Here is a 25,680-nt window from a genome sequence, read left to right on the forward strand (position 1 = left end):
TAATGTAAGTGTTATTAGGGTGACCTGCAGCTGACGGCTGCTTCCTCCCTCTGGTATTCCCTCTTGCGTCTTACAGGAGGGCCGCACAGGCTCCTGGAAGAGAGGGCATGATCAGTGCCAATAGATAGTGCAGACAGGACATTTGAAAGGTGCGTTGGGGAACAGGCTTTAGTAGAATCAATATGATGTCTGTGCTTCAGGACCTGACCTGTATGTTTGTTTAGTTCAATGTTAAACAAAGGATATGTCAGTAGCCCAGTTATAAATTAACATATTGCTGTCATCTTCCCCTCACGAATGACACAGAGGAGATTTCAAACAAATTCACTGTAGGCAAGTTGTGTTGCATGCTGCATACAGAGGCCAAATATTCTGTCAGATTTTTTTAAATTTATTTTTCTGCCTAGTAGTTTAGAGTGCAATTTGATGTCTCTATCTTTTCATGAGTTATATCCATTCTGAAAAGAGATTCTGCCATAGGATCAGCATCTCATTTACTGTCTGTCAGAAGAGACAGGTTAAGAAAAAATTATAAAATCAAATGACTTTTCTTCCCCAAGGTTAAATGTTAAGTTCCTCCTTCCTTCTCATCTTCATTTTCCCGTTAGTACAACACACACACACAAAAAAATATTCATGAGGATAGAGTTCTTAACCACTTCTGGCGTGGTCTAAGTTAATGGAAGTGCCCTGAAGTCATGAAGATTTGTAGGACAGGAAAAGAGCTCTTGCTATATACATCTATCAATAAAAATAATTTTTAAAGTAACATTATTTCTGGAGAAGAAAAGTATTGTCTTATACTGACATGGTAGCAGCCTGTCTACAATAAGTACTGAGGTGGAAGAAAATGGGAAGTTTATTTAAGCACTGAAGTGAGTATGATACCAAGAGTTGTGGTAGTTCTTATTAACAGTTGTTGTAATTTTTTAAATATTTATGCAAGTCTGCAGCTCTGTTTCTTCCCTTTTAAGTGTGGCAGCTGTATTTCAAACGACTGCCAACAGCAAATTCAGCAAAAGATGTAAACTTAAAATTCTGGCAAGCAGAGGGAGTGCACATCCCTTTGTGTAGCAGAAATAAAGCAATACCTGAGCTGACCACAGCGTTGCTGCTGGGAGTCTCCCTATCAATGCTGAACCAACTCATGGACTTCAATGGAAATGATGAGTCTATGGAATTTCTCCAAACCAGTGTGCTGCTCAGGCAGAGTTGTCAGAAGTAATTGCATTGCTGTTCCTCTGCTGGTGCTAAAATACCCTGGCAATGCAAGTAGTTCAGATGTCTAGACAGATAATCTAGTGGGAGTGGTTGAAGGGCATGGAGCGCTGTTCCCGGTGGAAGTGGAGGTCCAAAATAATTTCTGCAGTAGATGTGAAATATATTGAAAGCACAGTGGTATATTTGAACCTAAAAGGAAAAGAAAAAAGTTGGTGACAGCTGAATTTACAAAGAACGTGGGCAGTAGAGAAGGTTGCCCATGACAAACCCTCACGACTGGAAGTCTTAAATAGGTATTGTTGAAACACAGCTGTGAGGGTCTGTTTCCATTTGCTGTCCCACATTTCCCTGGGAGAGGAAGTGGGAAGGGGGAAATTGGTGATATTTATGTTTAGTTGCGTGTCTCCGTAGGTCAAGGTGCAGCTGCTGCCCTTCCTGCAGCCACAGCAGCCAGGCAGCCGAGGCATCGCCTTGCTCATATCTGCATGATGCTCCCCTGTTCTCTTAAGGTGTCTCTGCTACTGCTGAGCTTGTCTTTTTTCCCTTGTGCAGTTTTCTGCCGTGTGTATATAACAGAACACTCCTATGTCAGCGTGAAAGCTCAAGTATCCACTTCAGCTCAGGAGATACTGAAGATTGTAGCAGAAAAGATCCAGTATCCAGAGGAGGAGTTGGCGCTGGTGACAGTCACGTTCTCTGGTGGTAAATAACTTCCCTTTTCTGCTTGCTTACCTTGTGAGGTAAGGGAGGGTCACCCTTTTCTGGTGCAAGGATACAGCTGTTCCTGTGCGGGCCCACAGCTGGATGACCACAGGAACAATGAGGAGCTGATTCCCAGAGTCTTGTTTCCATGGCAACAGCTCATTCTTGGGTACCATTGGATATGGCATCTCCTTGCTGGGAAGGGAGTGCAAAGGACTCTTCATCTTCAGCAGTACTGCAAGATTTTTTTTCCCCCACACAGATAAATCTTATACTTTTGCATTTAAATTAATTTGGAAGGTCGTAAGGCATGGTTTGCTTAAAAAATATAAAAGAGGATAAAAAATACTGTATGTGTGGCTGTTGCTGTGTTTATGGCATGGATAATGAATATTCTGCAGCAGAAAGGAGGGAGAATGTATTTGCACAGTTGAGATACTGAGAGCAATCTAAGCAGTATTTTGTAAGCAGTATTGCTTGTTATTTTGGTATTTCTCATTGAACAGAAAGGCTTATTGTCTTTTTTAAGGAAGACCAGACAGATTGTGGGCTGGTACTAGGGACAGCCAAACCAACAAGACTTTCCATGATGTCTGTCAGGTCTCAAGGTCTTAGGTCAGATTGTTTTGCTCATTGTGGTGCCTTTTGGCTGTTGGGGAACATAAAGGAAGTAATTTAACTAAATGCATATAGGTGCCGAGCTAGATCTACAAAAAAGGGCTAAGGCTTTAGAATATCTTTGCCATATTCTTGGATAATGTTGGTTGGTGTTGATCCTCCAGGACAAAGGATGCACCCTTAAAGATATGGTACTCACTGTGACTTCTTTGTCAGTCTAGTTAAATGGAATATACACAAATGCTGGCTGTTCTGTTTTGTTTATTTGATCCAGAAGTGGAAGGTCACATTTTTGTCCCCCATGCTGAGCTCAATTAAATAAAATGTTTTTTTGCCAGGCACTGATGGGAGTGGCGGGCAGATGTGCCCTGCCCCAGCTACTGAGAGCCTGGCCACGGATCAGCTGCACGGGAGCAATTGCATGGAGGCATCCTGGCCAAACAGTTTGCATAATTTCCAGGCACACTCCTTTTACACTCATGTTTCTGCAAACTTTCCTCCAGTGCAATTTACAGCACTGCAAAATCACTGTGCTTCTGTTGTTTCTCAGGTCTTGTGCTCCTGTTCAAGAACAGGGCAAATTTTGCTCTGATAGCAGTAAATCTGGTACTAACTGCCTACTTTGCTAAAGAAAACCAACAATTCATAAGTGATGAAACACACTATTATCTCTAGACCACATAGATTCCCAAGAAAGCCACAGAATAAAAGTGGTTGCCACTTGGATGTTCAGTAAAAAACAGTAATTAAAATGTGGGTACAATAGGACTGTCAATTGTTCATGGCCTTTGTAACCCCCACAATGTTATTTAATCATGTTGACTGAATTAATTGGAGATATCATCATGTCGGTATCCTTGTTGTGTATTGTCACTCGGATGCTGTAAGCAGTAAACACCAGCCTGCCACTCCTTCTTTTTCCTTTGTTTTATTTATTTATTTTTTTTGCTGTTTACATGACTCAGAACTGTCATCAGCCCTTCACTTGGAATGCAGCATATGAGCGTTGGAGAACATGTTTTTATTGTACTCCTTAAATGAACAAGCAAGGTCTTTTTAGTTAAAATTACCTTGAAAAAACATAGTGGTAGCTCAAAATAAATATGACTGGTGTCAGTGTGAGCATGGATAAGGGAGGTAAATGAGTTGTTTGTAATGATGTTTGGCTCTCAGACTCCTGGTCCTTCTCCTCCTTCAGGGGCCATGAAAAGTCCAAGATCGATGTCAGTATGCTTGTAGCACTTTTGAGTCTCCATTAATATAGTGATTGTAGTCAGGTCTCCAGAAGATTACTTGGGCCCTTCAGGAAGAGACTTGTTTTCCCAGGGCAGTTTTTAGCTGTGTTCTGGGTTTTGGGTTATTTTTTCCCACACCTCTCTCTGGTGCATCCAAGAGCTGAACCAGTTTTCTGGAGTGGAGGGGAAATTAAAAAAAAGTCCTTTCTCTTTGCAGGGAGTTTGGTGTGTCCTCTTCTTTTACTCAAATGTTTCCTAAATGTATTACTCTAGATGTTGAGGAATTTCTGTGAATACCATGCTGTCAAGGACTCTTTAGCTGTGCTTCATGGAGTGAATTTCATGGTGTTGGGATCCTTTAGTCTTCTTTTCCTGTTGAATGACCGTGGCTACTGATGACATCTCCACCCCTGCTCCTGTCTGTCAGTGACAGCAGCAGCTGAGTCACTGGAGGCTGAGACACTTTGCTCTAACAAAAGTCACTATGTTTACAGTACCTACACTGGATTGAAACAAAATGTTCTGTAATGTAAAGGAGGTTGGACTAGATAATTCAAGCTTTTCTTTCTATTCTACACTATGTGAAGTCCAAGTTAAAGTAGATGCTGAAAATTTTTATGCTCCAGTGCAGCATCAGACACATCTCACCTTTATTGTATCTAAATAGTGTAGAGATAATGATCATATGCTTGGCGTATACATAGGGACTGGGTTTGATGCTTAGTTAAATTCTAAACTTACATGGCTTTACAAATATATCTGCACTGTTTTTCTCATATTTATATACAGCTTCTGTTCCTTTTCTGAAGCTTCTGTATTTTGTTTTCTGTTTTTACAGAAAAGCATGAACTACAACCAAATGACTTAGCTATCTCAAAATCTTTTGAGTCATCCAGTCGTATGTTTGTCTACCGAAAAGATCTGAGTGATTCCTTGGTAAGGATCTGTATTGTATACTTCCTATTTTTTATTTGTTTAACTCCAGATAAAGAATTTAGTGTTCCTCTCAGAGGGCCTTTTCAATACAGATTTTATTTTTTGCTTCCTTAGTAAAGCTTACTGAGTTACTCTATACCTGAAAAAAAAAATCTTGTGTTAACAGTAATTACTGAACAGTAATGAAATTTGTTCATCAATTTCAAATAGACCAAAGCTTCTGTACAGCTTAAATCTTTCAATCTACATCAGCCTGGAAAAGCTGACTTGTGCGTGTACAGGACTGGATAGGATGAGGATTATTCATGGCTCAATGTGACTTTTTCTTTCTTTCCCCCCAGCCCTTCTGTAGCATTTAATGTGACCAGTGCTTAATCATACAGGGTGACGGACAAACTCTGCGGAGTTACTACTTGTAGAAATAGAGGTCATGTAATTTCTACCAGAATTACTGGGCTTCAGTTTGAGCCTGGTGCTGTGGCAGCCACATATTCTGTGGCTGGCGTATTTCACTGGTGGCATCTCCTCTTCCCGTCTGTCTGTCTCTCCATCCTCTTGCTGGTGCTGAGGAGGGAAGCAGGTCAAAGGGCAGCAGGTCTGTCTTATTCCCTCAGTTCTCAGATTGCAAACGTTTTCTCCCATGATTTTCCAAAACCCCAGTGAGGCAGGAACAATCAGCCACTCAAAGAATTATTCTTTCAGTAGTTTTCTGCTAATTATTGCAGATGTTTTGAGGAGAGCGCAGGGATGATATTGCAACTAACTTCTGTGCCTTGTCAGTACCAGTAGGATCTGTACATTCATCCTAGGGATGAGAAATGTCTGTTTACATTTCTTTGGATCAATGTGCCCCAAAGAACTGACATACCATTACCATTGTAATCTGTCATCCCAGCTATCTCTGGTGTTCTAGCCACCTCTAAAAATGCGAATATTAAGGGAAGGTTTCCAGTACAGACAGGTGACAGCTAATCTAGTTTCATTAGTTACATAATAAAAATTGCAAAACTTGCTGTAACTGTCAGAAATATAGTGCCAAAGTAATGGCTTAACTGATAAGAATAATCTTTCATCTTGGGAGATGGCTCATGTGCCAAGTTTCAGCCTGATGAGGTAAAAAAAAACCCCAAAGAAATGCGAACCTTTGAAAATCTGAGCTAATAATGGAAATGTCAAATGACCCTTAATATGAGCAGTACCACAGTGTGCACTCCACAGTAATACGCTAAGTAACTTTTCTGAATCAGGACCTGCCATGCTTTACTGTTTATTAGCGATTACATTTGGAGTAAATTAATCATAAAATGGATGGATGGATTGATGCTGTTTTTAAAGGTGGATTCATGGGCAAGTTGTATGTGTGTAGTCTAAATCTGGTGTGCTTGGTTTTTTTATCTTATTGTACAAATATTTCTTGATGTCATAATTCAGATTTTATTTTCTAATGGTTTCAGGGATTTTATTTTCATTATGTTGTCTGCTTGGTCAGTATTTTATACTCAAGGTTTAGGGAATGAAAGACAGAAACCTAATCCAATAGGTAGTCATTGATCCTATTGACCCATTTCCTTTTTCAAGCTCTTTATTAAATGGGCTATAACTCCTTGACTTTGATTAGTGGGGAGAAAACCCCTCAGTGCACTTAGAGAAGATTACTAACTCAGCTCTTTTTTACCTTGGTCTGGTAGCTGTTGTATTGCAGAACTTTTGGCGTTTGCTCAGGAATTTTTTTTGCTCTTGGTTATTGATTTAGAACCCATTTGCTGAAAATGAGGAATTGCAGCAAAGGTCTGTGAGAATTTTGGGAATCAACACCTGGGATCTTGCTTTAGAACTAACAAACTTTGACTGGAGCCTCTTCAATGCCATTCATGAGGTAAGAAGCACCATGTCTACTTCCAGATGTATTACTCTCTTGTAACATTGTGCCGTTAGGATTTGGCTGATGCTGGTGTGTTTCACAAGCATTTTGGAGCATCAGTATTTCTTGGTTCTCAGTGGACTGCCTCAAGAGTATGATCTGTCAGCTCTCGGTAGTCACAATCACAGATGTCACAATCCTTGATACTGCAAAAAAAGGTCAGAAGTTTGTAATGCGCCTGTGTTGGGGCAGCTTCTGTATTCCCTGCATGGATTTTACTGAGATTTGCCTCAAGAGAGTAAAAGAGCAGGATTATTCTCTAAAAACTGTCTATGTGAATATGTTATATATGCAAATGAACCTTTGCACCCAATAATGTCCCAGTAGATCTCAGACACCACAGATAGGTGGCCTTGATATCACTTTAACCCCAAAAGAATTCACACTTTCAGCAGTTTCGATGGTCACTTTACTGTTACTGTTAGGCTTCAGGGAGATGAAGAATACTGGGCAGGCTTTATAAAATGGGATAATGGCCCACTCCAGTGCCCATTGTGTTTATTCACTGACTTTGAAAGGTTTTGGTGTGAGCTTCTGAGTCAAATACACAGTTCACAGTACAAAATGTCACTTGAAAATATAATTCACTAAAAAGCATTACGGCTTTCCGAGAAAATGAATGGGAAATTCCCTTGCTTCTCATCAGATGCCTTCCTTGATTTTTCATTTCAGGTGCTTTTATTCAGATTAGACACTTTAAATTTAGAGCTGCTCAAGTTTTTTGCTCTTAAATCAATACCCGCAGCTCTGTTCCTGAAATCTGGGCTATTTTTAGGAAGAAGATTGAATGGAAATTTTCCAGATTCTACAGTGGTCTGATATAGTTGCTTTTTCATACTGGAAGAGAAATGATGAAATACAGAAAGCCACAGATTGCTTATGTGCTGTATCTGGCTGTAGCCAGAAGTGGAACTGCAGGAAATCTCACCATAAAAGCACATCTTCCAATATTTCCAGTCCACCTGCCTTTCTAAGCCAAACTTGGTCCCTGAATCAGTTATCATTGGCTTATGGATAGTGAAAAAATAACCATTTGTAGCCAAGTCTTGTTTCAAAAACATACTTCTAAACAATTTATAATTAATTTACGTTTAAATTATTATTATATCCTTGATAATGTTGTCAATGTCTTCCAGCAAGAACTGATATACTTCACGTTCAGCAGACAGGGCAGTGCTGAAAACACCGAGAATCTCAGTCTTCTGCTTCAAAGGTGCAATGAAGTCCAGCTTTGGGTCGCCACTGAGATACTCCTGTGCAGCCAGCTGTGCAAACGTGTACAGCTAGTCAAAAAGTTCATCAAGATTGCCGCCCAGTAAGTTACTTTGAATTCACATGCATTATTTGATGTGAAGGAAGCCGGAGGTGCAAGAGCAAAGAAAGAAAACTTAATTTGCCGTCCCGTGTTTTAACAGTGTAGTAAGAATACCTAGAAAAAACAGCTTATAAGTAACAACAGCAAACACTGTCCTAAACTATAGATGTTGTGGAGCATATGTTGGTCAAGTGTTCTCCAGCAGTTTAGCTGCTGCACCTGCAGCGTGAACTGCAAAATCCCTGGTGGTGCAGAGATACCTCCTTCCTTAGCAGAGGTAAGCTGAGGACTGTATTACTAAACTATTTGACCAGCGACACAACTACTCGCCAAAAACTACACAGAAACAAAAAAAAAAACCCAAAACCACAACTCTGTTATAATCTTGAAAGTCCTACCTCTAGTGGGGAAACTGGCTTGCAGTAAGCTGTTGCCCTGCGTTGTCCTCTCTGGAATGCTCTTATCTTTTGCAAGGAAGGTGTTCTTCGTTAATTAGATTTGATAGTCTGTTCTTGCACTATTACAAAATAGTGCTGGCACTTATTCTATGCCTTGGAACAGAATACGAATACATACTACACACAGAGAATTCTTTTCTTTGTAATCACTCTTATTTTAGTAACCAAGGGAGTGGAGCAATTCAAATATGTGCAGCCGTTCTCCTCACCTCTCTCTCCACTTGTTTGTCTTCTGTAGTATTTGAATATGCACATTCGTGGAAAATGTATAATTTGTTCCTTCATCAACTGAGTTGATGTAATTTACAAGGCACTTACATAGAAGGGACTGTTCTCTGCTGAAGCCACGCCTTTCGTGAAAAGAATTCTTCTAATCTGATCTAGTGTAACTCATAAATGTGATTTGATTTAGTTTGCAAGATATATGGCATACAGTAATATGTTCCATTTCTGCCTTATCAATGGCCAAGTTTGATCCAATCACATAAAAAACGCTTGTTTCTGTGTGCCTTGCTTGCGGTACACTGGTATTAATTTGCATTCCAGGAAAAGTTTCATGTCTGTCCCGCATGAATACAAATATATTTGTCACCAGATTAAAATGTTGCTCCATTTGAATTAATTCCAACTCTGCTAAGTGAAAATCCATAGTTGTGGAGACTAAATACAGTTGTCAGTAAACAGTAGGCAGGCTTTCCCAGAGCATTGCAGAATTACCCATCGTCGCAGCATGTACACTGGGAAATGGATACACAAATAAGTGAGTGTGAGGTTTGCTCAAGATCTTTTTTTTTCAATTAGAAAAGCAGCTTTCTAAAAGAAGACATTATCATGTCTCAGATTATGGAAGAGTTAATGAAAAGGGAACAATTAGGGTGGAAGGATCGTGTGCTAAGCAAGGACTCTCACTGTGAGGCACAAGCTAAGCAGCACTGCTATTTTGTTTGTGACTAAGGCAGACAGGTAGGAAGCTGTGAGCTGCTCTCCACTCCCAGATCTGGCCAGGAACCTATGTCTCTGACTTTCAGCTTGTCAGCAAAGCCCTGGGATTAAGATCTCATGTTGGAAGGCTTTTACGTAGTGTTTCGGTACCTAAAGAAGAGATGGATTTTTTGAAACATGGATACAAAGCACTTCTGTGGTTGAGCTAGTCTAAAATAGAAAACAGGTGATTTGATAGAGAAAATTAATTAGCATGGTGTTAGAAATTAAAATCGTGAGGAGTTACAGAAACAGGTCAGCATAGGATTAGAATAAGTGGATTACAACAGCAATCTTTTTGCTTCCCAAGTGGTGGCTGGCTTTAAAAGAGGTACCTTCTCTCTACAGTTCTTTGTGAGGAATGGGCCCATCCAGTAGAAAGTTTATCCAAGCTGTGCCAGACACCTTTCTTGCTCTGGAATGAATTACCTTTGGGAGCTGCCTGACTTTAATGATAAAAGGAGTCTAAGCAACAAAGTTAATCCTGATTTAAAGGCAGCTGAAGTGAAGTGAGAAATACACTGTCTCAAGATAGTACATAGCAATGACTGCAAGCTTTATAAAACTTGTAACAAGTGATGACATGTTTCCAGTCTAAGGTCTTGGCATGTACTTTCCCTGATCGTAAATCCCAGTGGAGACAGTGGATTCATTCGTACTTAAAATTACCTTAAAAGAGGATTCTCAGTCTCACACACACATGCACATGTATGTTTATAGTGCTCTTCAAGAGCCTGCAAGAGAAAGGGAAATCTTTTTGTTTGAGAAGGACTCAGTCTTCCAAGATTTCCAATTTCCTAATGAACTAGAAATGAACAGGGTTCGATCATATATAGTAAAATGTCAAAGAACAAAGGTATCAAGCGAATTCTGTAGGGACCTGGACTGGAACCAGTGCTAACTGCAGCTAATTTATAGGGATATGTAAACTGAACATTAATCAGATTTTCAGACAATAAAAATTATGAGGGATTGCAAATGCTTTGAAGGATAGAAAAAAAAAAAAGAATGATCTAAGGAGTCTGGTGGCATGTGCAAACAACAGTAGGATAAGATTTAATTTAGATAGATGCAAAGTAATTCAGCTAGGGAATGCTAATACTGAGCTGAAGAAATAAATGCATGATTGTAAAGAAAAGTACTATGAAAAAGGTCCTTGGGTGATAATAGATGACAAATTAAAGGCAAGGACAAAGTGTGATGTGGTTCCAAATAAATAATTTTATATTTGTTTTATATTTGATAGGAGAAAGGTGTAAGAACTCAGAGCCAAAACAGTAATTACCTTTCTCCTTCCCTCCCCGCTGTCTCACTACATCTCCTTGGTAAGAAGAAAATGTGTGAGAGAAAAGTTAAAATAAATTACAAAGAATTCAGTGAAGGATAATAACAATATGGAAAAGTAGATAGCAGGCCATGACCACAGAGAGAAATTGAAGGAATCAGTGATGTACAATTTACAGAAAAGATGGAAAAGGGGATAAAAATATTTATAACACCACAGATTAGAGGTCAGGGAATTATTCTATATGGTAAAGGACAGCAGAGAGTAACTTGAACATTGAAAAGGGAAAATTACTTTTGACAGCAAAGGGAAAAAAATAACCTGCCAACAACAGGGCTGATGAGGCAGTGGAACGTTTGCTAAAAAACTTCTTAGAGACCCTATCACCTAGACTGCAGGTGGTCATGAGAGGCATTTAATGAGTTCATTATTCGGAAGATGATGGTATGTTACCGCTGAGGGTTGAAACGGGACTCTGTAACCTAGGATACCTGTGCATTCCATTTATCTCTTATTCTGAGTACAAAAAAATCAGAATACAGTGTTCATATTTTTATTCCACAGCTGTAAAGCCCAAAGAAATCTGAATTCATTCTTTGCTATTGTTATGGGTCTCAACACTGCATCTGTCAGCCGGCTGTCTCAGACCTGGGAGGTAAGAAGCATCTTTGTATCTTTTAGACCCTGTGAAAAAACATTTCTCACAAAAGTGATGGACTCATGAATTACCTTTTCTTTCTAATTATTGCATTTTTGTGCTGAAGTCAAACAGGAAACAAGTGTAAGTAGAAAAGCCTCTTTGTGACCTGAAATGTTAGGTACATGGCTATTCAACTGAAACTAAATGTGTCCTTTCAGAGCTTTTAAATAAGAACAAAGTAAGGAGATCTTACACTCTTAAAAAAAATACGTCAGGTAAATTATCTTAGCATTTTAAGTAGATGTCAGAACAGGCAGTCGTGTACAGTTGGCTCCCAACAGGCAATCCCTTATTATGGAATAGTTTCATTTTAAAAATGCAATGTAGAAATAAACCCTCTTTAATTTTCCTTGATCAGCTTTTGTGCAGCTGCTTATCTTTAACATTAAAGTTAGGAAATGAGCCATGAGTAAGGAGAATACTGGAGAACAGAGATTATCTGCTACAGAAGCTCCTGTTTGCTAGACAGAGCGAGGGTTGTTTAGAGGAGGGCCCCATTGGAATCTCTGTTTATATTGTGAGTGGTTTTTTCCATCAAAGTAAATTATTGAGTGGTAGTATCTTCAAGCTTATTATATGCTGATGAACTGAAAATTGGAGAAGGAGTAATTTAGTGTAATGGGGTGAAGTTTCTTGCCTACCCCATGCCCCCAACACCATAGTGGGCAGTACTCAAAAACGATCAATCTGTAATAAAAAGTGACAGGGAACATCTGTGACCTCCTGCTGTGGAGCACCAACAGCTGAAACCAAATGGCCATCAGGCGCTTACAAGCCTATCTAACGCTGTCCAGAGCAAGGTTTGCCCCCTTAGCTGAAATCATGCACATGAAAACACCACTGCGTGTGTCAGTAGCTTTTGCACGGAGAGAAAAAAGGGCAGTCATTGTGTCTCTTGGGAGGAGTTTATGGGGACTCGGGTTAGGCAAGGAGAAGCTAACTTTAAATAATTCTGGAGAGAAATTCACACGTGAGGCCAAAGATACAGAAACTCCTTGTCTCTCCTATTTCTAAAACTCTGTTCCTGTGAAAATTTGCCCTTGCCTGCTCTTAATGAGTTGCCTTCATCCCATTTCTCTTGGCTTTGGTAGGAGACTGGAAGGGACTAAATACCGTATCAAAGGCCCTCAGTGGCAATGATGTAGATCGCTCCTGCACAGAAGCGCACAGAGCTCTGCTGTGCCGTGAGACCTCTGGAGATCACATGCTGCCGGTGGATTTCTCTCAGGAAGAGCAGAATAATATATTGCTTGTCAGAACAAGGAGCGCATCTGCATATGTGTCGTTGTAAATATGTCACGTTTCTGTGTGTAAAATATTTATGAAGTCACATGCATTTGTTTTATTTGTAAATTTTACTGCACTGGAAATTTCAAAGCAGAAGGTTATTTGCATTAGTAATGTGACTTCTAGAAAGTAGAGCAATGTTTATAAATTAATTATAATTACTTACACATGTAAATGAAACCACCTAATCTTAAAGAAGCGTTTAGACACTAAATTATATTGGACTTGAATTCTTGAACACATAGTATTCTTGGAAGCATATTCTTCTACTTTTTTTTCCTACAGTATGGAGTGTTTTAATGAGCCTAACTTTCCCTGACTGAAGATATTAAAAATGTGGAATTGCAATTCCATGTTCAGTTATTCTAGCATTTTAATCAAACAGCACATCCACTTAATCTTAATTGCTGTGAATCTCCTTCCTCTTGGTAGTGTCATCGTGGCTGTGAGGGTCTAAGGACAAAGACAAAAGCAAGAGTTGTACTAAGAGGGAATATCTTCTACTAAACTGATGAGTATGGCTGGAGAAAATAGGCAGGCTTTAAGGTCCCCACACCCTTGAAGACTGGAATACTAACAGCAAAATTCAAACTGCAGAACGATTGCTTTGAGTATAATAAGACAAACCCATTAAAGCATCTTTGAGATAAAGAAACCGGTGCTTGTGGAGCAAATCAAGTGTTAAAATGTGAGGCAAGAAGGTAGTTTATGCCTGGGCTTCCTGGGAATGTGTTTTATCCACCTCCCTGTGGAACTAGGAGAAGATACTGGAGATGGAATAATCATTTGTTAAGGAAATATCTCTCTTCTCTGGCACTGGTATGTGCCAGTAGTAACACTAGTCAGCCCTGGGGGTAGTGTATTAAACAGCACTGAGTGTGTTGTCTGTTAATTTCTAGAACACATTTTAGGAAAAGAAATTGTTGTGGTCACAAATAATTTAACCTGGATGTGATTACAGTATCTGAATTCTCAGCTTATGTTACTATTTCTAGCTTGATGTGATTATTAAGGTAGAGGCATCAGACATGTAAGCTAGCAAAGGAAATAAAAAGAGCGGCTAACAAGCAGTTTCCATAAAAGGATGATACAGGTTTTCCCTGAGGTGAGGCTGCGGGGTCTGGTGCCTCACTGGCATTACACTGAACATGGTCTATAATTAGGGCTCTTGGAGCTGAGGAGCAGAGGTTAACTGCCTGTTGATACTTACAGCAGGTGCTTCACACACAGCAGCCTCATGGGAAAAGAAGCCTCAGCATTTTTTTTCTGCCTATGTTGTTGTTTTGGGTTTTTTTTAAATCAACTTTACTTTTTTTTCCTCTGTTTTCCCCACTTCAGAAAATTCCTGGGAAGTTCAAGAAACTTTTCACTGAACTTGAAAGTTTGACGGTAAGTATGATGTTCACAGCAGAATGACATTGCTTGTCTTTACCTGCCTTCCTTCTTCCTAATTTATTTGGAGGCTGCCTGTCATTGTCTTGAGCTGGAGCCTGTCATGTCAGATCTGTGATTAGCCAAAGGCCGTGCAGCCCTCGAGATCTCAGAGGTGGTCTCCAAACATGAAAAGGCAAAAGTCTGTCTTCCTGACAGGTGGAGGAAGGGCAGAGAGGCAAATGTAGTGTCTGTTCCCCTCTGTCAGTTTGGATGCTGTTCTTTTGCCATGGGGGTTGATCAGCTTCTATCCAAAGCAGTGAGCACAGATCAGGAGAAAATGAGGACAGCTTGAAGTTGTTGTTTTTAAAATAAAATAAAATATGAGGCTAAGGGTCTTTGTCACCATTATCAAAGCTGAATAAACAAGTGTTTCCTCTGGCTATCATGGAAGTGTGTGCGTGGTGAGATCACTGCCTGTCATGGGGAACATAAGAACCAGCTTTTAACACTTGTCACGCTTCTATACTTAGAGTCCTTTATAAATTAATGTGTTTTCCAGATTATGTGTGAGTTAGTGTACAAAAATGTTCATTTATATGGGAAATTGAGACGACTTTTTGAATTACTTAGATAACAGCACTGAAGCATGCTCTCTTATTTTCTTTGAAAATGTCCAGTGTGCTTCATTGATCTGAGAACAGTTTTTGTTGGGATTTTTTGTTCTTATTTTTTATTAAGAAATTAATCAGCAGTACATTCTGAGATACATTTTGTACTAGGTAGTAAGCTGAAGAGATTTTGTTAACAGAAATTTGTGGGGAATTTACAGAACAGTCCCAGTGAATCTGTTCTGCAGCTCACTCCCATTTTAGCGCTGCTTCATCTAGAGGAAAGTAATTGCCTTTGTTCCTTTGACTGTTTGTTTCCTGTTCAGTTTAGTAAGTCTAGCTTAGAAAGCCTTTACCTACCTCATTTCCTGAGGAAACCTTTAATATCTAAATCATGCTCAGATCATAAGTCCATAAATGATTTAGAATTGCTCTTTTTATAGCCTATTGATTTTTCTCTCTATTACCCATATGGTTTTGTAGGACCCTTCTCTGAATCACAAAGCTTACAGAGATGCATTCAAGAAAATGAAATCTCCGAAAATCCCTTTCATGCCCTTACTTCTGAAAGGTAATGTTAAAGCTTGGCTGCTCTTCTTCTTTGCGGTTAATTAAAATAAATGCAAAGTGATTTTTCCTTCAGGTGGCCTTATGATTAAGTATGTGGCAGTTGTGGTAGTATCTACAAGAGAGCACTTGGTTTGGATAATAAACAGCTGCCTTTTAAGACAGGAGAAAGATGGCAATTTTAACACAGGTTTTCAGACTTCAGTAGCTTCCCAGCAACGTGCCGTTGCTTTGGCCACATCCTCCTCAGTGGAGAAGCAAAAACTTGCGAGTCCCTGAACGGAACCACCTGGCTGTGCTGGGTGCAGTCGCACAAGTCACACTTTGCTGGTCAGAGATGCTCGCCCTGCCTCACCGGGGTGGAACTACCTGATGTCATCCTGAAGGCAGAATCAGCCACATCTGTCTGCCCTGACAGTAGGGGACCTTTTACAGATCTTACTGTTGTAAAAAACAATTTTTTAAAATGTATTAAAATAAAGCTACTTGCTTAACTTAGTGATCTGGGCAGCTAAGTGGCAGGCGTTTCAAATATTGTGTTGTCTTGGAGTCATTAATTATTAATTGCCTTGTCTTTGAACACGGCAAATTCATTTGCTTATTCCTGTGTTTGGAAAGTGTTCTCTTTAGGCTGTTTATTCCAGCTTGCTGCTCCTTTGAGTTTAAAATGTTTGAAGACAGTTCTCCAGATCAGTTGGTGACAGTTCAGGAGCCATCAGGCACTTCCCCTCTTTGCACACATCAAAGGATTCTGTGTTAATTCAGATGGATACAATTATCAAGGCTTCAAAATCAGGATTTTTTTAAGTGTTCTCAAGTATCTTTTGTCTGCAAACAGAGGTGGCAAGCAAAAAAGAAATTTGTAGCGATGGTTTTTGCTCTGCGCTATGATATGGTGTATAAGAACATGCACGTAAGCAGCATTCATGTTGCTCAAATGTACCAGAGATAGCAAGGAGACTTTGCAAAATAATACAATAATTTTCCTCAGTACAGTGATCCATAGGGAGGTGTTGCCAAGGTTGGCAATTCCCAGATTATTGTGCAGTACATAGAACTTTGTTCCATGTCAGGTATGTTTGTATTAACGTTATTTCCAAGACCAATAAAATAAGCATGGATAGCATAGACATCATTAGTAATTCAACAAATTACTGTATTTCATCACGAAAGGAACAAAAGCAGTTTCAAGAAAAAACTTGAAAATCATTGTAACCTTTATTTAATTATGAAAAATAACTTTAGAGTGTCCTTTTGAAGTTAATTAAATTTAAATGCAGAGCTCTCTTACAGCACACAGACACAGCTTTTGAAAATCGGGCAGATTTTTCAAATGAGTAATAAAATACCGCAATGTACCCTTACAACCTAGCTCAGATGTCATTTTCTGCTCCACTGAATTTATCTAGACTCTTAGTTGTTGGCCGCAAAGCAAATTTCTGTTCCTTCCACCCTCAGAGATATACACATTGCTGTCATTGACTTAAAAAGCTGTGTGGAAATTTCTGCTATTATTGGAAGTTCTTTATTAGATGTGACCAATGTTTTTGAACTGTGTTGGTATAGAAACAAGCCTGTGTCCTGAAGCCGTGTCCTTTCCCTGTCCCTTTCCCTGAGTGCCCCAAAGCAGAGGAGGGGTGAAGGGTTCACTCCTTCCTTTCCCCCTGGTTTTTAAGATACTGCCCAGAGGCAGAGAGATGCTGGAGCATCCCCTGCAGAGAGGGGGAAGGGGATGTGACAAAGCAGCTCCCAGCATCAGCTGCAGGTTCCCAGTCCTAAAATCCTAAACTAGGGGGATGAGGCGGGCATCAGAGAGAGTCCTAGGGAAGAGCACAGGAGAAATACTGAGATGCACAGCTAGGCTGTTGGGTTGGAGGCTAGTACCTCTCAGCTGAGAGGGAAACGTTCCCCCTGTACTGTGTGTCATTTGGCAGGCACAGGTGTCATTTTTAGGTAATGTTATTGGAGTGCTGTCTCTTTACATTAGTGCCATCTCCTCCTGGTACTCCTGGGTACTCGCACGTCCAAGGGAGAGGTGATGGGGGCATATGGTGGTGCTCCTGCTAGTATTTTCAGTGACCCAGGGTGTGCACTGTAGGAGGCAGAGCTGAGGAGAGCATCTGTCCATGTGCTTGGTACTTCATGCCCAGGATATGTCTCACTTTGTATCCTAATATACATTAGAAAAATGGAGAAAATTACCTCAAGTTACTGTTTTAAGTGTAATCTTAACTTAGCAGCATTTGTTGTGCCTGATACTCTCTCCCTCCCTGCCTCAGTTCATTACACTGTGTTCAGTTCCCTTCCTGGAGCCAAATATAGACCTTTTCCTTTTCCTCTGAATGACCTTTGTGTTGCCTTTGCAAATTCCCTTGAACAACACTGTGTACAAATGTTTTTTTCCCCCAGTCATAAGGCTTTTTTCAAGACTTTGAACTTATGTTTGGTGGCTTGTATTTAATCAGCCAGGCTGGCAACTGCTGTAGCTGCATCTCCAGGAGGGGCATCGGAGTCATTGTCCCACAGAGAGAGACATAGGGGTGTCAGAGTCAACTCCCTGGGGATGCCCTGCCTGCTCCCAGCTGTCCTGTGTGATATGCACCCCAGAAGTAATACAGGCCAGGTTTAATAAGAAATCCGTGTTCCCACTTGAAAATCCTCTTCTTGCGATGTGTACATAGTGTTGCTATCTAATAATCTCTCAATGTCTTTATACCAGGCTTTTGTTCCCCTGTGGTATTGTGTCAGTCTTAATTGGGATGTTTCCCTCTTTTTTTCTTTCTTTTTGTTGCTGTTTAGTTATTTTACTTATTTATATTCAACAACAAAGACACAAAAAATAATTGTTTTTCCTTTGCTTTTTTCAGATGTAACATTCATCCATGAGGGAAATAAAACTTTTCTGGATAACCTTGTTAATTTTGAAAAGCTGGTAAGCTAATTTTGCCTTTCCTGTTTTCCAAAGAGATTCATCTTCTTCCCTTTCCCCTCCGTATCTTGTAAGACGCAAAGATTTTCTTCTGGCTGAATCAGGAAGTAGTAAACAGGAGTAAACTCTGCTTCAAAGAGCAAACATGATAAAACAGCCAGCAGTTAGTCTTCCCTGTCTTTTTCCTCTGCTCCTTTCTCTTCTCACTCCTTCCCCCCCCAAATTCTGTGTAAAACATCTAAGCCAGTGATGGGTAGTGTCACTGCCACACAGCCCACTCGTTCTTTTCCCCAGTGAAATCTGTTCCTTTGTACCACTTCATCACTATTTTTTGTCAGTTAAATTCTCCTATTTCAGCTTTCTCTGAATTAGGTTTCCTTTTTTTTTTAATCTCAAGGCAGTAAAGAAAAGGTGTCTTTAGTTCAGTGTTTGTTGCTGTTATGCTGATTCCAGGGATCTCAGCCTAAACTGAAATTTTAAGTCTAGTTTAGTTGATGAAGAAAATGCCTGAAATATGAGTTAAACTGACCATAAATACCACAATACTAACTTCTATGTAGATGGGCACTTACTGATTTTGTATCTTCATCTACATCTACTCTAGACATCATATGACGTCTATTCTGGCATGGTATTGCTGATAGAGGTTTGACTTCTCTAATTTGCATTATTTCTTCTTTTTTATTATTGATAACATTTTTATAGCACTGAAAGCTACAGCTTATGTATCTGAACAGTGGTGGAGTGAAGAAGCCTTGGGATTTTTATTGTTGGCCTGCAGTATTTGATAAAGAAACCAAAATGTTCTTCCCAAGTGCTCTAAGTGCCATGGGCCTGCTAGTCCAGGCTGTGCCTGGTGAACTGTTCCCAACTATTTTCTCCGTGTGTTTACACTTGTTTGAGACTGAATGTGCAAATGTGGAGATATTAATGAATCAGATGTTTAACTTATTTTCGCATCCTATCGTGATGTACGCTGTCTTTCAACTTGCAAGCAAGTGTAGACGTTGACTTTTGAACCTGAGCTCCTCTCTTTGTGTTTTCAATTTGATTTCTGTACCTTTTCTTGTTGCAGTTACAAGAACACCGATTTGCATTTAATGAAAGGTTTTCTTGTCCAGAGTCCATTAACTGTTTGACCTTTAGGTGTTTGCATAAAACTCATTAGCATGTTCTTCTTCATTGCCTCTTGGAAGTACATCCAATTAACATGTAAATTAAACTAGCCCTTGATGCACAATAATTGTTACTAAAATCCCCCCCACTGGCCCATATATTTATTTAGTGAATACGTAGGATCTGATTCCTGTTCCAGTCTTAGCCAGACCTTGTTAGTTTTTGTTTATCATTTCATCATATATGTTTAATGTATGCTGGGCTTGCTTGATATGATTTCCTGTCCTTGCTGTCACCACTGTGTCTCCAGAGGCAGTGGGAGCTTTGCTAATTGACTTCAGTGAGCCAGGATTTCACCTTTTCCACAAAAATGGATAATGAGCATTTTAAATGGGAGGAGAGAGTCTGAGGTGACGGTGGTGGAGTGAGGGCTGTTCAAACTCGCGCTTTCTCCAAATTATTAGTCAGATCACACCCTCTGGAACATGCTGTCTCATGAAGCCCTGTGTACATATGAATGCGGGCAACAGTGCAAACTTAGGAAGCGAGGGCTTAGGAGGGATTTAAATATAAGCATGGTGGAAACTCAGGCAGTACACATATCACACAGCTTCCTGTGAACGCTAAGGTATTCAGTATTGGGCATGAACTTACTAACTAGATGCATCACACATGGTCACGTATACAACAGTTCATGTTTCTTTTCTAATTATAAGGGTTTCATCCCAAGGAAGATCCTCTTCCTTGGTATTTTATACTGTGCTGAACATTTTCTGGTTTTGGCTGAGAAAAATTTGGGTTGACATTTAGACTAGACATTAGACATTTAGACTAGACATTAGGAAGAATTTCTTCACCATGGGAGTGGTGAGACACTGGAACAGGTTTCCCAGGGAAGCTGTGGCTGCCCCATCCCTGGAGGTGTCCAAGGCCAGGTTGGATGAGATTTGGGCAGCCTGAGCTAGTGGGAGGTGTCCCTGCCCATGGCCAGGGGGGTTGGAACTAGATGATCTTTAAGGTCCCTTCCAACCCAAACTATTCTGTGATTCTATGACATTGACTCCTGCTTGATTTGGATCAAGCCACTGAACCTCACCTGCAAATTTGCTGTTGCAGAAAAAGAAGAAAATAATTATTGTACCATAGCAGATTACTGCTGTGGGGAAGGAACTTACTCACTGTCATAAATACATGGAATTTCTACTTCAAGGATTTCAAAGCAAAGACTATTTCTTGTGTCTTCATTTGTATCAGTGTTTTAAAATATTTCATTTCTGTGTTAAGCACCTGACCTGAAGGAAGCCTTGTCAATCTGAACCATTGTTTTTTCTGGTTCTGTCAGTTAGTTTAATAAAAGATACTGTCTTTTCCTACAGTCCCTCCTTTCTTTACATTCTTAGACTATCGAGGCCACGACAATCCTACCGTGACTGAACTTGATTTGACATGACATGATTGCAGTGAAGACAAACCTAATACAAAATATATATAAAAAAATTTGCAAAGTGAAGAAAAATAATTTTTTTGTCTCAGGAATGTTGCCTAATTTTAGCAAAAGTTTGAGGGATTGCAATGATTTATTTAACTTGATGTTTGGTAAATGCTAGTCTAAAATAGACTTCCTCAACTAAATCCTTCAGTAATTCCTTATTAAAGCAATAAATGAAAATGTGTCTTATACTGTTGCATCTTACGGTATTTCCATCGTATTTACCAAGCTGCTTCACCGCAATGTGGCTTAATTTTTTTTCCTCAGTCAGCCCTCCCTCGTATCTTAGAAGTGACGTGTCTTAGCCACACTCCAGCAAACTCTGATACAGGTCAATGGCCATTACTATTTTAGATAACACCTCCTTACCTAGTGCCTTCAACTGTAAGATCATTGTCCATGCTGCTGAAGATTCTTGGTCCCCACCCCCTTAAATATCTGTGTAACTCCCAAGCCTCATTTTTTATTGCCTTCTGTTAAAGAAGTGCTAATAATCCTAGGTAGTCCCTGGGCTGAAAGGCCACAAGAAATGTGTATTACTCAAGCACCTGTTTAAATACTTGGGAAATGGCATTTACTTTGCAAATGAATTGGCTGATTTTCTGTATTACAATTGGATCCCAGAGAGCTGCAAAGGGAAAGAGATAAATGCCTAATCAGGCTGCTAAAGCAGGGAGATTTGGGATTCTGCTTTAAGAAAGTGTTAGACAAATAGGTTATTCAGGGCATCACCTTCCTGAGCCAGGATGGACCCCCACTGTGACTGACTGCAAAGTAGAAACAGTGAAGAATGACAGTGTTTGAGGTAGTGGGGTGTCTCTTATTTCTAAAAGCCAAGTACAAATGCTATCAGCCAGAAAACATCACAGCAGCAGCACTGGTAGAAGTTGTAGCTCTCCCAAACTCACACTATTGGCCTTGAAATCTGGATCATCTTGTTAGAACTTCCATTATAATCTGTACAAGGACGTCTCCAAAAGAGACTGTATGATTTGGTGCACAGTGGATAACAAGAAAAATTATTTCTGTTCACTTATGGAAGGAACGTGAAGTTCCCATTAAATGTGCTCTTAGGATAAGCTTTTCTGTGGAGGACACTTGTAGGTGTGGAGAGATGAGCTGTTCTGCGTCATTCTGGCTGTAAATGTACTCTGCTCAAGACAGTTAATCCTTTCTGACTGATTATTTTTCACAGAGATGGGAGAAGAGCATCAACTGTTTGCATAAGATATTATATCATTCCTGCTAACAGCAGTTTGCTTAAATTAGCTACTAAATTTGGTGAAGAGTTGCCAATTTCACTTTTATACCACAGAAGCAGTCAAAGAAAGAAAAAAAAATGTAATTCCACAAGAACTTTATGGGCAACATCCAGTGAAAAAGAGCAAACTCCACTCATTTACAGTGACCGATTCCAGGTTTTGTGAATTGAAGACGTGAATGTGAAACCAAGCTTAAACCTTTTATTTCCTCTGCTCAATCTAAGCAGACATCCAATATCTCTGTTATCAGCAGCTTTTCCTAAAACAGCATACCTACAGTGTAGTCTTCTGTGGGTATGAAGAGATGTCAGGGTGCTTGCTCTGCACTGTGAGCTGGGTTTGGTTTTCTTGATGTTAGTTATCAAACTGCAGAAAACTGCCTGGCTGCTACTATTTTCTGTGCTGGGCATTATACAAATGCACATTAAGATGTAGTCTGTACCACAAAGGGCCTTACAGTCTGTTTAGACAAAACGCGGAGACAGGAGAGGTTGCAGACTACTAAATGCCCTGGATGCTAGGGGTTGGACCCAGAAACATGCACTCGCTCCACAGTACTTCCCTCCTGTGGGCTTGAAGTTTAATAAAAGTCACAGGAACAAAACTAGGCATTTTTTTGGCTATTTTTCATTACCACTTTCTGTGTGCTTTTAGGGAGTTGATCTCATTTATTCTGTGTGATAACAGTAAGGACCTTCTAGGCTAACACTGTTTCATCATATATTATTGCTTAGAAGAAAAGTCTTTGTCCTGCTGTCTTCATTTTCTATCTTGTGACAGTTGCTTTTTGCTGTACAGGCTTTTCTAATGGCAGAATCTATCTCAGATTTTTGCACTGATGTTTTGTATCTTGTTTTTACAGCATATGATTGCAGATACTGTTCGGTCATTGAGACATTGCAGAAGTAACCAGTTTGGTGAGTAGCCAAAACATGCAACTTATTTTGCCTTTGTACGACCTTCAGGGTTTTTTTAAATTGCTTTCTTTCCACTTGCTCAGGTTTACTACAGCAGCAAAATGCGGTAGACAATTATTTAACCAATTGGCAAGAGGGTGTGTTATTCTTGGAACGTCAACATAGCAATAACTACATCTGGATAATGTTTTACTTTACAAAATGTTTGTAGAAACAGCTTCCAAATTTCTTATAAATTATTTTCCTGCAAAAATGATCATCACCTCGTCAAAATGCTGTGTAAGACCTGTGCCAGCTGCACTTAATAATAGAGGCCCCTGGTGTATGCTGCTCTTTCTCACTTTCCCAGCTATAAGCGAGTTACCTCAGTTACCTCAGTCTCCTGCTAGTATCTGTGTTTTGGTAACGGGTTCATAGCTGTCTTGGCTTCCAGGAGCTAAAAGACAGTATTCATCAGCACAGCTTTTCACTTGTCTTTCCACTGAGAGCAATTACTTGCTTAGTTTAGGTTCTTAAGGACATTTCACAAAATGGTAGAAGTCTTGATACTAACCTGTGGGTTTCGTGAAGGTAGTTGCCTAGGTAGAAAACAGGAGGCTGCATTAGTATCCCTGCTAGGGAAACCTTGCAAATAGAGCTCTACTTGGTTCAGATGCTGGAGGATCTACATTGGTGGGAACAGTTATGAGTGCCTCAACTGTATGAAAAGCTTTTTCGGTGTGTTTTTCCACCTTAGTAGCCACTAGAGAATCTAACCTTAAAGGACCATGCCAGAAGACCTCTAGCTTGTTTTGTTCTGTTGCTCACAGAGGAGAAACCTTGTTTTTCTCCTTCTCAGCAGTTCTTGTTCTCCACAGAGAGATTAAACACAGGAAGAGGACAAACACAACACCGCTTTAGGAAGCGGTTAAAGTTTTTAAGCTGAACACGCTAAACGCGTCATTCACTGAGACCACTAAAACCTCTTTTCCAAAGAGAGGTTCAGAGCTGTGCTGTAGCCTTGGGGGGAAAAAAAAGAGTTTGAATCGTTACTTTTTTCCAGCTGAATTTTAGGCAGCTGTCAGCATGGACTCTGACAAAAAGAAAAGTAATAATTATTTTGTGCATAAATACATGTACCTTGCAGGATGATAGCTACTGCTAAGAGTTTTGTTGAATATTTGTTCTATAGAATTAACATTGTGTGTACAGTCTTCTTTTTAAACAAAGGCTGCTTACTATTATGGTTCTTGTTTTATTTTGATATATGTATGGGAGGGGTTGGAGAGGGAGAAGGATGTGCCTTTTGTTTTTATTCTGTTAAACCAGATACTAATGGAAGTATTGATTAATCCAAACCATGCTTCTGTAACTTGGAATGTCTCTTGTTTGGCATTATGAAGTGCAGCATTTGTCTCTTTTAATCATGTGAAATTTTTGTTTTGCAGCTTCTGTGCAAATATTTTGTCTTGGTTTTGCCTTTTTTTCCCCCCTAAAGTGGTTTTATAAGTGTTGCAACATAAATCCAAGGTTAATACCTGAGATTTATCATATAATCTGGTAGTTTGAAGTACGTGTTTGTTGTATTTTGCTACAGACTTGATATATTGTGAAGCTGGCATCTAAAAAGCAGCTTATACAGGCATCCCGCTAGGCACTTTTTTTTTTCTTAAATTCGTTTAGGCATTAAATGAATTCACTGAATATTTATTGAGACTTTATGGACAGTTTTCTTTTCTAGTGGGCTTATTTTGCTCTCAGGAATGTGAATCTTTCTACTGCATCAACTCCTATATTGGCCTAAGAGCAGCAGGCATCTCACTGTAGGAAGGAATTGAAACAAAACTAAGCAAGGAATATTATTACTGTTTATGAACTGTATCATGTCTATTAGGCTCGCATGCCAAAGTCTTTTTGAATTAGAAAATAGTTAGGTTCCAAGCAGGACTGAAATGCCTTTTTAATGGAATTAATATTTTTATATCCTAAATCCTGAAAACAAGTATTAGCATTTCCAAACCCAGATGGGGAAGCCTGAACAAATAACATAATTCAAGCTTTTGTCATTTCAGGTATTAATGAGAAATACAAACGTTTTTCAGTACATTCAGTACTGCTGCTGGGATCCTTTTCCCTCAGAACAGAAATATCATCTCTATATCCCAAAGCAAATCTATCACATTGTACTGTTCTCTCCAACATTTCTCAGTTCAGATAGCTGCTCAGAAATAGCTCCTAAAAATAGCTGCCCAGGAGCCCCGTTAGCAGCAGCGTGCAGAACTGGCTGCATTGACATCCCTCATTACCTACATCAAACCATCAAAGAGTGCTCTTTAGAAATAAATGGGATAGTCAGTTCCAGGAAAGCTTCTTGGAGACTGTGGAGAAAAGGAAGATGATGAAACAAAGGAGAGGGGAGGAGTGTGCGAGCTAAGCTGATTGGTTCAAGGGAATTTTGAGGGGTTTTCTTCTTTAATTTATGGTAATGTTATTAAAAATTCCTTGAGGACATGGATTAGAATGGAGCTCGCTAACCTTCACTGGTTTGTCAGCAGTCAGCAACATGTGGGAATCTTATATTATTGCTTCCTCTGCCTGTCTCAATGGGTCTCATGGCCACGGGCTTGGCTTTTCGTTTCCCACAGCCGTGCTGAAGGGTTTCACAGGCAGCGAGTTCCTACAAGTCAGTGTCGGACGTAATGCTTGTAGCAGAAAACATCTGCTATTCAAGCCGTCCTTCACTTTGTCTGTTACACAGCTAATTCCTTTGGCTGTGTAAA

General features: G+C 39.8%; 1 protein-coding gene across 5 annotated transcripts in view; it reads left to right on the forward strand.

The window, feature by feature from the left end:
• Positions 1-25,680, forward strand: part of RAPGEF5 (Rap guanine nucleotide exchange factor 5) — a 156,459-nt gene that overhangs the window by 126,459 nt on the left and 4,320 nt on the right. For all 5 annotated transcript variants that reach the window (XM_069860298.1, XM_069860299.1, XM_069860302.1 and 2 more), the window contains exons 17-25: positions 1,774-1,923; positions 4,615-4,712; positions 6,466-6,588; positions 7,770-7,948; positions 11,237-11,327; positions 13,998-14,048; positions 15,125-15,212; positions 18,076-18,140; positions 22,867-22,921. In XM_069860298.1, coding sequence (XP_069716399.1) covers positions 1,774-1,923; positions 4,615-4,712; positions 6,466-6,588; positions 7,770-7,948; positions 11,237-11,327; positions 13,998-14,048; positions 15,125-15,212; positions 18,076-18,140; positions 22,867-22,921 — 900 coding nt within the window. The remainder of the gene's footprint in view (positions 1-1,773; positions 1,924-4,614; positions 4,713-6,465; positions 6,589-7,769; positions 7,949-11,236; positions 11,328-13,997; positions 14,049-15,124; positions 15,213-18,075; positions 18,141-22,866; positions 22,922-25,680) is intronic.

The sequence above is a fragment of the Phaenicophaeus curvirostris genome, chromosome 6, assembly GCF_032191515.1.
Source record: "Phaenicophaeus curvirostris isolate KB17595 chromosome 6, BPBGC_Pcur_1.0, whole genome shotgun sequence".
Classification (NCBI taxonomy): domain Eukaryota; kingdom Metazoa; phylum Chordata; class Aves; order Cuculiformes; family Cuculidae; genus Phaenicophaeus; species Phaenicophaeus curvirostris.